Consider the following 12,024-nt stretch of genomic DNA (forward strand, 5'->3'; position numbering starts at 1 on the left):
TCTTCCAGGAGAGATGGAAGGTGAGCTAGGCAGCTAGCTAGAGGTGGCCAGAAGGCCGAGACCCCTTAGAGACATAAGGTCATGTGGCTTGTGCCTCATTGTTTGACCTTGGGCAAGTCACGTCCCCTCCTGATGCCTGAGTTGTCTTCCTTTATAAAATTAAGGAGGGAGAAGTATATTTGCTCAGTAGGAGGAAATAGTTCCTATAGCCTGGGGTCCACATGTCCCAAGTAGTCAGGGAGCTGGGAAGCAGCCATTAGCACGGCGGTGGCATCCTCCCTGATAGCACAATGGTCCTCCTGGCTCGTTCTCAGCTTCCTCCCAGGGCCCTTCTCATCCCCTCCGTTCCTTTTTGCTTCCATTGCTGGAGCACAGAGCATTCAGTCTGCTGGCTGCTTTTCCCAGCGGAGAGCTTCAGCCAGTTATTTACCTTGTTTGTGAACACAGGGACCTTCCCTGTTTCTCCGAGCCCTTGTCTTGCCAGTTTGCTGAATTCTGATCTCTAAGAGCTCTGAAACACTCTGCTGTGGCATTGGCTGCTGCTTTGACCTCTGGTAGCATTCCTGCTGTTATTCTGTGTTTGTGTTGCTAAGTACATTCACGCCCACATGTGTACAGAGTGAGGGGATGCTGAGTTTTCTTTTCAGCCATTTCATCCTAAATTCATTTACTGAAAACAGAATAAAATTCTGAACTCGTCAAAGTACAGTTAAGTGTTTGTCATATAGGTCAACGGTAAGTGGATTTTAGGGATGAGACAAAGGTAATTATATAATTGGTTAGAGATCAGGGAAAGTGAGTGTATTAGTTCTGTGCCCAGACTATGTGGGATGGAAGAACCCTCCCTTTTCTTCCGATCAGTCTGGGGAGGCTTCATGGAAGGGCTTAGATTTCAGGAGTTCCTGCTGTGATAGGAGAAATCGCTTAGTAACTTGTTGAAGAACAGACATTTCAAGCACCCCGTGCTGCTTTGGAGAAGGCTTGAAGGCATGTGAACAGAAGAATGGACTTTGAAGGGTCAGACTGGGCCTGAGAAGGAGGGGAGGATCCGGGGCTTGACTGAGAACAGGATCAGGCTTTCAGGAGTGGAGGCCTGGCAGGAGCAGAGGGCTGTACCGCACCAGAAGGGCAGTCATTCATCAAAAAAGAGGCATCGAGGTACAGTTGTGTCAGTGTGCAGTCTGGCGGCGGAGCCCTCAGAGACAATGTGAGCGTGAGGCAGGATGGCGGAGAGAAAGTGGACGACTCCATCTTGGAGCGAAGGGACACATTCTGACATGTCCTGGAGACGGTGGGCAGTGCCCTGTGGATCTGAGCTGCTACAGTCACAGTGCCCTTTGTGTGCTGTGTAGTGGGAAAAGCAAGAGACCTGGAGCAGAGCCCTGGAGGGACTTGTTTCGGGGGGAGGGGAGTTGATAGCAAATCGTGGGAATGTACTGATTACTCAGACAAGTGCCAGTCAGCGAGGAGGTTGGATGCCATCACTAGGGTGGTCGGGAATATAACATAATGTTTGTGCCTGGTCTCCCTCCTGAGCTGTCTGAACTGCTGCCCTGCCTCTCCCGGTGCAGTGGCTGCCCTCAGCATGTGCCCGCTGGAGTAGAGAGAGGCAGGCTCATCATCAGAAGACTGCCTGGCCATGGGGGACTGAAGTTTTTGGCCCAAGCCACTCACGAAATCCATAAGGAGTAGAAGAGGTGTGACTTTTGATAGAAGTGGAGGTACTGTTCACATCAGTGAAATCACAGAGCTTCTGAACTGTTGTAGCATGAAGGAGGAGAGCTCAGGCCACCCTTGCTCCTCAGGCCAGCATGGGCCAGGGTCGCTTGACATCATTTTATCAGTATTGTGGCATAATGTCTTAAACAAGAGGAGAAACTGAGGGGGGAAATGGCTCAACATGGGCCCAAGGAGAGATGCCAAAACAGACACAGGGAGTGAACTGTACAGGCTGAAGTCTAAGACCCTGGGTCACTGATTAGTCCCTTTTCCCCTTGAGCTCCCCTGATTCTTATCCAGAGACTTAATTCTCCATAGATGACGAGGCAATGAGATACGGTTTGGTTGGCAGTCTTCAAATCTCAAGATTTTCTCTTCAATAAATTATACTGTTTTTCTTATTGTTGGCCATCACATTACATTTACATAATGTTTAAAGTGCTTTCTCATTGTTGATCTCAGACGGTTCTCACAACCAACCAAATTTGCTGACTTTGTTTCCCCTTCCCAAATCTTGAAATCTGATTTTTAATCTTGCCTGTCATGTTCCTCCATATTCAGAGTTAGGCCTTCAGTTTATGAAGGGGAAAGGGTTACTAAGCTTCTCCCCAGCTCATGTATGGTGTGTCCTGTCCTCTAGCTCTTATCCCTGGTTACTCTGTTTTTCTCCCCTAAGGTTATCCTGAAGGATTTGGAGGTTTTGGCAGAAATTGCATCATCCCCCGCAGGCCAAACAGAAGGTCCCGGCACCTTTGACAGTCCCAACCTGCGGGTCAACCACTTGGATCTGCAGGTGCCCACCTCCGGCAGAGCCAGCCTGCTGGGTCCTCCAGGTAAGCATTCCCCTGGAGTTGGCATGCCAGGAGAAGCTGCTGCCCTGCCTACCTAGCCCTGAGGGCCTTGACAAGTCAGGTGTCCTTTTCTTCCTCCAGAAGCAGGGCAGTTCACTGGACTGTATCATTCCTTAGCCCTGGAGCTCAGCCACAGTCTGAGTATAGAGTTTCTTAGGCCTAAGTGATCATAGAGTTTCCTGTCAATGATTTTTTCCCCACCCTGAAGGACTGCAAATGTCCAGAGACTTCTTCCTTTGCACTCTGATCCCACCTCAAGCCATAGGAGATGAGGAAAAGCCTTTCTTCCCTTCATACCTACCTTCTTCCACACCTGGACCAACCACTCTTATTGACACTCAGTAACATTCCCTCACTGTAAAACTAATGGGCTTCGCGTAGCTTTTCCCCGGGACAGCTCCGGATCCTGAACCCAACTTCCACGAACTCCAGGCCAGCTCAGGACATGGGGCCCTCTGGATCAAGCACCTGCCCATCATGGAGTTGTGTATGTTTCAGGGACAGAGCCTCCTCTGCCCTTTGCCAGGAGCCTTAGGACTGGGGGTGGCCTCAGGTGCACAATGACCAGGCTGACAGCGCCTTTTTCATTAAAATCTAAAAATAGTGGACATTGTGGCAGGCAGCCCAGACAGAAGATAGGAATGATTCAGACAGGATGCTGGAGAGCAAACCGGGGGAGCAGAGGCCACTTGGGGCTCTGCCTCACCTTTCCATGCTTCACCTCTTGTCACCTTTCCACTTTAGAGGTTTATTGTTTTGTTTTCCTTTTTTTTTATATATGTTTTATTTTAACTTTTATTGTGAAGTGCAGATTAAGGAGCATGCAAGGTGAAGTGGGTTTTCAATGATTCTGTGCGTCCATAAACTTGGGCTGTTGACAGCCCCCTGGCTGGCTGTTTATTCCGTCCGCTGCCCAAGAAGAGAGTGTGGCCTTCCCCAGTGCCCTGCCCACCCGTCTTCACCCATGGCACCGTTCACTGAGGCCACAGTTGATGGGGATGTGTTTTTGCTTTTGCTTTCTTTGCTCTGCTTTGCTTCACCTATATCTCCTGTCCTTTAGATTTTCCGTATGTCTCACATCTTAGTGTGCAGTGTTCTTCCTGCGTTCGTTAGCCACAGTGTGTTTAGCCATTCCCCAGCTGATGGGCACCTTCTTTGTTTCCTGTCTTTTGCTATTATGTGTTGCTAGGAATATTTTTATACAGGTTGGGTTGTTTCTCTGTCATTAACTTGCTTGGGGAATAATCCCAAGAATGGAGTCACAAGCTCTGCATACTTTTATGGCTTTGTTTAATTCCTTATTGCATTCCCAAAAGGATGGACCAGTCTCTGGCTCCTCTGCACGGTACTTATAGCATGCCTGGTTTGCCCTTCAAGCACCAGCATTGGCTTTTCTCTTTCATCATCCTGCCGGGTCGATGCATGCTAGGTGAAATCTCTCACTTATTTTAATTTGCATTTCTTGGATTATTTGAGATCTTGAACATTTTTTTTCACATATTGTCAGTAATTTGTTTCTTTCCACCAGTGTGTGCCCCAGCTCCTTCTGCCCTCGGCTTGTCAGGAGAGATATCGTGACCCCGCGAAGATGACCCTGATGTAACGCCTGGGGCATCTCTGATGCCTCGGTTAGGGTGGCTCCATCTAACGAGGGAGCAGTTGTCCACATCCTCGGACGTTACTTACGTGCTCCTTCGTTTGTTGTCTCTCGTCCTACGTGGTGATCGCTGAGCAGTGGGGCGCTGCTGACGCAGAGGGAGCTCCGAGAGGCCTTCCCTTAGCCCTGCTCTGCATTTCAGTGGCTGTGAGGGTGCAGCAGCAGCCACCCCATTCCAGCACCTGGCTGATGGCGTAGCAAGCGCAAGGGGCTTGAGTTCAGGAGGCCTGGAATGACATTTCCTAGATCCATTAACCACTCTGAGCCTCAGTTTCTTCTTTTGTAAAATGGGGCAGGTAATATCTGTCTTACCTGCCTCGCAGGGAAGCTGAGGAAAATATGCCCCCAAAGTGCTCTGCAAACGTGAGCTGCTCTCAGTGGACTAGGAGCGAAGAGTCGGCATCCCCTTCCCTCAGATCCCCTTCCTGTGCTGCCTGATGGCTGGGAAAGGGGTACGTGGGGGCAGAAGGCTTGTCAAGGAAGGAAATGAAAGGATGTGAGCACGCCCCAAATAAACCGGCCTGTTTCTTTTTGCAGAAAGAGGGGACAGTTGAACCCTCTTTCTCATCATTTACATTCTAGCTGCATCCAATCCTTGGCTGCCGCCTGGTTCTCACTAAAGATGGAAGAGGAAAGGGGAAGGGCCTTCCAACCTCACCCTGACTTCTCTTTCCCATTCTGCCCAGGATACACTTGTTTCCGTGCCATTGAATGGGCTTCCTTTAGGCATTCAGTAGCTGCAGTCAGGAAAGCAACATCCCACTTCCTGAGTCTTGCTCAGGATTGCTTCCACTCTGACAGACCATCTTTCCCCTTCTTTTCTCTCTTCTCCCCCACTCCTCACCCCCAGCACAGCTAAGAAGTGGGTGCTCTCTTAGCCTCACAACTTAAGACTGATGGATGGAGTAATTTGTAGAACAGTTCTTACAAGAGAAGAGTGCGTCGTCCTGGGGCGTTGAGATCTGGCAGACTTTGTCTTCCTCATAGTGGGAAGGACCTGAGAGAGAAGAGAGGTTAAGATTGAGAACAGCTTGTGGGTGGGGAGGAGGCCAGCGGAAGAGGCGAGTGCTTTAGCGTCAACACCTCATGTCTCCTGGTGCCAGGAGGATTTATCATATTCTCTGATTCCCAGTTACTGAAACACAGAGTTATTTGAGGCAGAACAGTCAGAGAGAGTGCCAGTCTCAAGGCACAGCCGAATGCTAAGGCCACTCTCTTGCTGAGGCCTTCCTGTGATCCCACAGGATCCTAGTCTCCCCATCTTTAGAGACCCCTTTTCTAACACAAAGGAGACTGTCTCCACGCAGTGAGGGTGGGCCTCTAAGCAGAGCCTGCGTATATCAAAGGACTCACTGACCCTGTTTTTCTTTAGAATTAGATTGTTTACCAGCAGAGGCCCTGAAGGGCGATGGCAGGTCTGGATTTTTGAGTTGTCCCAGCTACGTGGGGAGAAGATGGGGCGAGCACCCTTGGGACAAGTAGGGACTGGCAAAGCCTCAGGTCTGTCTCATGTCTGGGTCCTTACTGTCTAGAAGAGTGAGTAGGTTATCCTGGGGGATGTGAAGCATCTCCTTTTGGCATAGGTGCTTCCGAAACATGGAATGGGGGGAGTTATAACGGAGGCAAAGCAAGGGGACTGTTGCTCTGTCTGCTTCTAGGGCTGTTGGCCTGGCAAAGACCACTATATACTTTATTCCAAATTTACAGAAATGATGAGATAGACTGATCAGGAGGGAATCCTAGTCTGAAAAGAGTTATAGACAGCTGTTCACTAAACTCTGTGATCTCCTTGACTCTCCCTACCTTTCTAAGAATACTGGGGATACTGATAGAGAGACAGAGGCCCAGTGAGGCAATATGACCAACCCAGAAGGAATCCAGCAAGTATCAGAATAGACAAAGGCCCTGGCCCTGGGCCCAGCCTTTACGGCCTTTTCTCTGAAGGTGAGGGGACATACCAGTGGCTGACGAGGTTTGGGGTGACTGGGGGAAGCAAACGGTCAATCAAAGTTGCCCTCTGGGCAGCCCCTTCTCCCTTGATTTCTCAGACTCGTGAAACGTGGTGGGGGGAGGAGAGGTTGTCTGTTCTGTGTCCTGTTCTTGCTGCATACATAAACCAGAGGCCACAAGGCCAGACCCTCTTCCTGTTTGGGGAACGGCTTCCCTCCCATTCTCAGGAGTGTAGCTTTTAGGACTTAACAGTCTAAACTCTGCTTTGTTGCTTCTTTTTATGGGTTTGATTCCCTCCCCTTCCCCCATCACATACGCAAAGAGATTTTTTTTTTTTAAAGCATAGGAGACAGGGCATCTAGGGAAAACCATAAGGTTTTATAGGAAACTGAACGCCCCTCTCTTCATGTTGAGTCTGAAAGCCAAAGCTGTCAGGGACTTGGGTACAGTGACAAGAAGTGGAAAATGACATCATGGAAGAAAGGTCGGTGCTGCGCCAGCCTGTTGTGATGTGGCTGCCTCGGAGGGGGGTGGGGGGGCTTCCTCTTTTGGGCTGCCCCAGAGGTGACGGCCTGCTTGTCCTTTCCCTTTGCACTCCTTATCCCTGTTACTTGCTCTTGTCTGTTGGAGACGCTTCTGTCCGTGGAATCCCGGGCCAGGAAGGAGAGCAGTTTGTGGGGCCGGCGTGAGGTGGTAACGTGACTGCCAGAGATGGCGGCCGTGACAGAGGCCAAATCCATATGCTGCTTCTCACGAAGACGCAGGGGCGGACGTCTCGGTGTTTTCTGGAGGCGTTTCCAGCTCCTAAGTCTGGTGTCCCAGAATGAGGAAAACCTTTTGGGCCTGGTGTGACTCAGCTTATGTCTGTGCTTTTCCCCCTCCCTTTCACCATTTGGTTACTCGAGGGTGGGAGAGCCTTGCCAAGCCCCTAAGAGGAGGCAGTGTGACTCCTGCTGGGATATTTCTCGGTCCCCTCAAAGGGTCACAGCCAAAGTGTAGAATCTTTGATCAAAAGACTGGTCTTTGGCTCGTCCTTCCTCGATTACTAGGCCCACCAAGTGACCCAGGACACTTCTATGCTACAGGAAAAGTGGATAGCCAGGACACCTGGAGAGACACAGATTGGCAGGATCCTACAGTTTGGGCCTATGTGCCTGACTGGTCCTGCCAACGTGGGGCAAAAAGAGTTCATGTCAAGGCTGGTCCACCCCTCCATATTCATTCCACTGGCCTTGCCCTTCCTGCCACAGAACCCTTTCCTCCTGAGAGGTGGGTGTTGCTCTTGGTGCCAGACCCCAGGCCTGTCCCCAGACACAGAGCCACCCAAAGGGAGCTGGAGAGGCATCCTTCCCTCCCCAGCTGTCTTTTCAGCCCCTTGTAGCTTCCTCCTGCATACATGGTGCTGAGCCTTCCCCCTCCCCCGCTTCCCATTGCTGCACTTGGCTGCCAGCCCTCTTCCTAGCAACAGCTGTTTTCTTGGGACAGGCGGGTGGGTTTCCATTTTCTTGAGCCATTATCAGCTAGAAATTCTTCTGTTACCCATTGACTTATTTCTTACTGTAAAAGCTACAGCCAGAAATCTGTGCTGGATTAAGTTAGATTGCCCAGGTTGGACATTCCCTCCGCTGGAGTGTCTCTGTGGGGTGGCCAGTAGATACGAAGGGGATAAGCCTCTGGAGTCAGCCGCACCTGTATCTTAAGCTCCCTTCTATCTGCACTGTCAGGGGTCTCACTTCCCTTAATGATTCTGCTGTTCCTCAGATCATTAAGAACCCCTTTTCTTCCTAATTTGTCCCAGCCTTTAGTGACTTCCATTGGGTTGGGGCCAACACCTGGGAACCAGAGCTAGAGAGCAGAATCAGGATCCGGGATGGAGGAGTTAACGCTTAAGTTTATAGGCTTTAAGAACTAAGCATGTTTGGGAATAAAAAATTTTGCAGATCAGTCAGAATGTGCTGTGGACACATTGAGAGTCGCTGCTGCCGCATCTGGATGCATTTCTCGCTCCTCCACGCATCTGACACATTGCTGTCCCAGGAGATAGCCAGGTTTGGGTTCTGCTTCCCTGCAGGCCTTGCTGTTGAATCTTCTGAGCCGCCTGTCCCAGCAGGGGAGCTGGGTGGAGTGGGGGGCAGTCCCACTAGAACTGAGCTCAGTGGCCGCCGTCTTCACATCTGGTTTGAGTGAACGCTAACTTGCGTTGTGTATAAAGAACAGGGCTATTTTTATCCTGACATGTGAGGTTCCTTCACGTCACATCCACCAAACTGAAATCCAAAACATCCCAGAGAAGGTTGTTTGTGAGACATTCTGCAGATTCTCACGTCGCCACATCAGGTTTCACTTAGTGACATCTGCAGAACCCGGCTCCGAAGCTGCTGCCTGGAGGAGAGCTGGCTTTGTATACACAGTGCTCCCGGCGGCATCTGTCTGGCCGCTGCTCCGCAGCCCAGTCACGTGAGCTGCCTGACAAGAGCTTTGCAGGGGCTCCCGTCCTACCCAAACTGCACATGGGAGACGGAGAAGAAGCAGCTCATGAGGAGCACTTGGTGTTCTCCCACGTTGGCAGCCCGAACAGTATACTGGCCCTGCCGACTTTGCCGCTCTTTCACAGGAAAAACACAGTTTCCAAACTCTTCTGTTTCTCCACTTACTCCCAGCCTGCTGAGCTGTTCTCTCCCATGCTCACTTGCCATCTCTGAATGAGGGGAAACAGTGACAGCGTAGCCCAGCGGCTCTAGGTTTGGCTTTTGTCAGGAGGCCTCCACGGCTTCTGATGGGAAGCAAGTGTTTCCCTTCTGTCCAAGCGCTCCATCCACACTGATGCAGGAGAGTTGGATGTGATGGACCTTTGAGCTTTCTCACATGGAAGAGGAGGAACTGTAGCTGGAGGGGAACATGGTAGAAATTCCCTCTGATTCCTGAACTGTCTTTAGTGTGGTACATCGTGCTCATGTGTTCATTCTCTCTGCCTGTCTCTCTCTCATGTTTTTGTAGCCCTGGCTATGAAAAATCCTTTCTTCTTGGGTTTGATTGGATGCCTGCAAAGTAGTTTGGGGAGAGAATTCTTCTTTAACAGAGGGCTTCCTTACCCAGAGTTGGGAGAGCCTGGGAGATGACGCTTCCCTTTTCTCACTCCCCTTCCTCCCAATTCTGCACTCCAGCCACCACCGACTTCTCCCCACATTTACTGGGGGATGTGTGCTTTTCCTAATACTCTTGACAGTACCTTTAATTCTGTGTACTTTGAGTGTTGGCAGAGGCTGGTTTTTATGAGGGCAAACTCGGCTTTTGCTCAGCCTTCTTACTGCACTCCATGCTGAGCACGGGAGCAGCTTTCCATCTGCTACCTCCAGGCCTCATAGTTATCTGATTCCTTTTAAGCTTACTTGTGAACTCCTGGCTCCACAACCAGAATTCTTGTGTCCTACCTGAAGCCCAGAAATGTTACCTTCCCCCTTTTAGCAGAATAGTCTGGAGTCAGCTCTTCTCTGGTCAGATTTTCCCAGGGATCTCTAAGAGTTTTCCAGATCCTTCTGCTTAATCCCTGACAGACATATTGCCACCTAGCCTGCAGAAGACAAAGTTTAGATTAGAGAGCAGGAGATCTGGCCTGCATTCTTATTTGGGGGAAGCCCAGGCAGAGTTCAGACTGGTGTTCAACCTTCCTTTGCCCCTGGAGAGAGGGCCCCAGGCCCCTAGCAAGTCCCCAAGCAGCTGATGCCACTGCTCATAGGAACTGCGTGTTGGAGAAATTTTGAAGTCTGGCTAGCTTATGAACCAAGACTCCAGTGCTTTCTTAAAAAGGAATGCAGTGTGAGAATTTGAATTATCTGAGAGGTTTCCTAACATGTTTTTGCCTTCTTTTCTCTCATTCCTTGAAATCCCTGCCTTTCTCTGTCACACACATTCATTGGCCACATAGCTCACAACGGCTTCTGTACCTAGGTTGGCTAATATGGGAACAGTATGGCCCAAGGAGAGATCAGTGCCTAAAAGATGTCAGAGGTCATGGTTCCTATCCCAGAAAGGCCCAGATTCTTCTCTTTGGCCAGGCTGGTTTGCCTGATTGAGTTCTCCTACCTAAAGGTGTTACAGGTTGATTAAGTCACAGAATCTCAGAAGGAACAGAGACTCTGAGTGTGCATCTGCGAGCGAGTCGTCCTTCTCCAGCCAGAGCCCCCCAGCAAGCTCAGAGATACGGGTGCTCACTCTAGGTCCTGTCTTGAAAGTTTCCCAAAGAGAATTTCAGATGTCCTTCTGACATTCCGTCCTGGGTGTACAAATTCAGTAAATTCTGTAAGTGCAGTAAATCTTTGCTAAGCACCTACTGTGTGATAGCTCCTGAGGAATACCAAAGACCAAAACGAAGCAATCTGCCCTCAAGGAGCTTACATTTTGCTAGGAGATAGGCCATGTAGAGAGTGAAAGGGGCAAAGGAGAGATCAGACCAAGTGCACAAGAATGTTTGATGAGGGGGGATAGAGTACTAATAAGAAGTGGGGGAAATTGGGAAAGGTGACTTAGGGATAAGAGCACCTGAGCTGAACCCTTCAGCTTAGATTTTTAAAGGCAAGAAAGAAAAGGGAGTAGTAGATTCCAGGCATGGAGTTAGTAGATGAAATAGCAAGTTCCTGAAAAACAGCTCAGCACCAGAATCTTGGTCTTGGGCTGGAATATTGACCGAGTGAAGGAGTCCTGTGACATGAGTTAGCAAAGGGAGATTGGGGCCTGATTGTGAGAGACTTCAAATGCCAAGCTTTAGGAGATTTTGTCCTGGGAGCAGAAGAGAGCAACTGATGGTGTTTTAGCACAAGAATGCCTCCCCCAGATCTGTGCCTTAGGAAGCTTATTATGGTATCTATGTGAAGGATGGGTTAGACATGGCAGAAGGAAACCAAATGAGAAGTGGTCAGGAGAGTCCAGGAAAGGTGCTGTGGGCTCGCCCTAGGCTCGAGGCTATGTGGATAGAAAGGAAGGGCTGGGAGGTACACTTGGAAGGACTTGATGATTGGCTGGAAAAAGGGACTGAGGGAGGAAGAAGAGCCTGTGTAGCTCAGAAAACGGTGGCTTTCTCCATAGAAATAAGGAGATTTAGAAGGAGAGTAGACTTACCGGGCTAAAATGGTGAGTTCCATTAGTGACACAGTGAGTTTGAGGTGCTGACAGTACGTTGACATAGGAACATCCAGCAAGGCCTAGTACAGAAATTCCAGCACATCTGGAGACCCTTACTGAACGATAGCAGCAGTGAACGCCAAGGGAATAAGTAGAGAGAGAGGTCCCATGACTGAGCTTTGGGGAACACCTCGTCCCCCTATGTAATGGTTCTGTGTCACGATCACTAATAGGATAGAGAAGCTGGAGGTTCTATGCCATACGTTGTCAACTCTTCCAGCATTGGTTCCAGCTCTGTGTCATTGAAAATAAAATGCCAGCGGTAGCTGTAAAACTTGATGATGGTTTTCAAGGCCATGGAGTCTTCAAGATTAATAAGAGCCAAATCATTGACAGAGGAGGTCCATGAGGGTGGTGGTGGTGGTGGTTGCTGTTGTTTCTCCTTCGTTCTCGAAGAGGACCATGACGTCGGGGGATGATGCCATGACATGCAAGTGAGTTAGATTTAAGTGAGGCAGGGCTGTGCAAAGCCACTGGCCTCGCTTTCTCCTCTGGAACCATTGGTGTCCAGTGACCAGATAGAGATGGGGCAACTGGAGATGGCCCTCAGTGAGGTTGGAATGCTCTCTTGAAAAATAAAATGAATGCCTAGCCATTCTCCATGACCTCAGAATATTGAAATCCAGAATATCTTCTCTGGTGATCCTGAAGTAGTCATCATGTCCTCCC

At 49.8% G+C, this 12,024-nt stretch overlaps 1 protein-coding gene across 1 annotated transcript in view; it reads left to right on the forward strand.

Moving 5' to 3' along the window:
* Positions 1–12,024, forward strand: part of VAC14 (Vac14, PIKFYVE complex component) — a 124,165-nt gene that overhangs the window by 54,800 nt on the left and 57,341 nt on the right. The window contains exon 13 of the mRNA XM_027857873.1: positions 2,396–2,552. Within this exon, the coding sequence (XP_027713674.1) occupies positions 2,396–2,552 (157 nt within the window). The remainder of the gene's footprint in view (positions 1–2,395; positions 2,553–12,024) is intronic.

Source organism: Vombatus ursinus, unplaced genomic scaffold, assembly GCF_900497805.2.
Source record: "Vombatus ursinus unplaced genomic scaffold, bare-nosed wombat genome assembly UNPS02012515.1, whole genome shotgun sequence".
Taxonomy (NCBI): Eukaryota; Metazoa; Chordata; class Mammalia; order Diprotodontia; family Vombatidae; genus Vombatus; species Vombatus ursinus.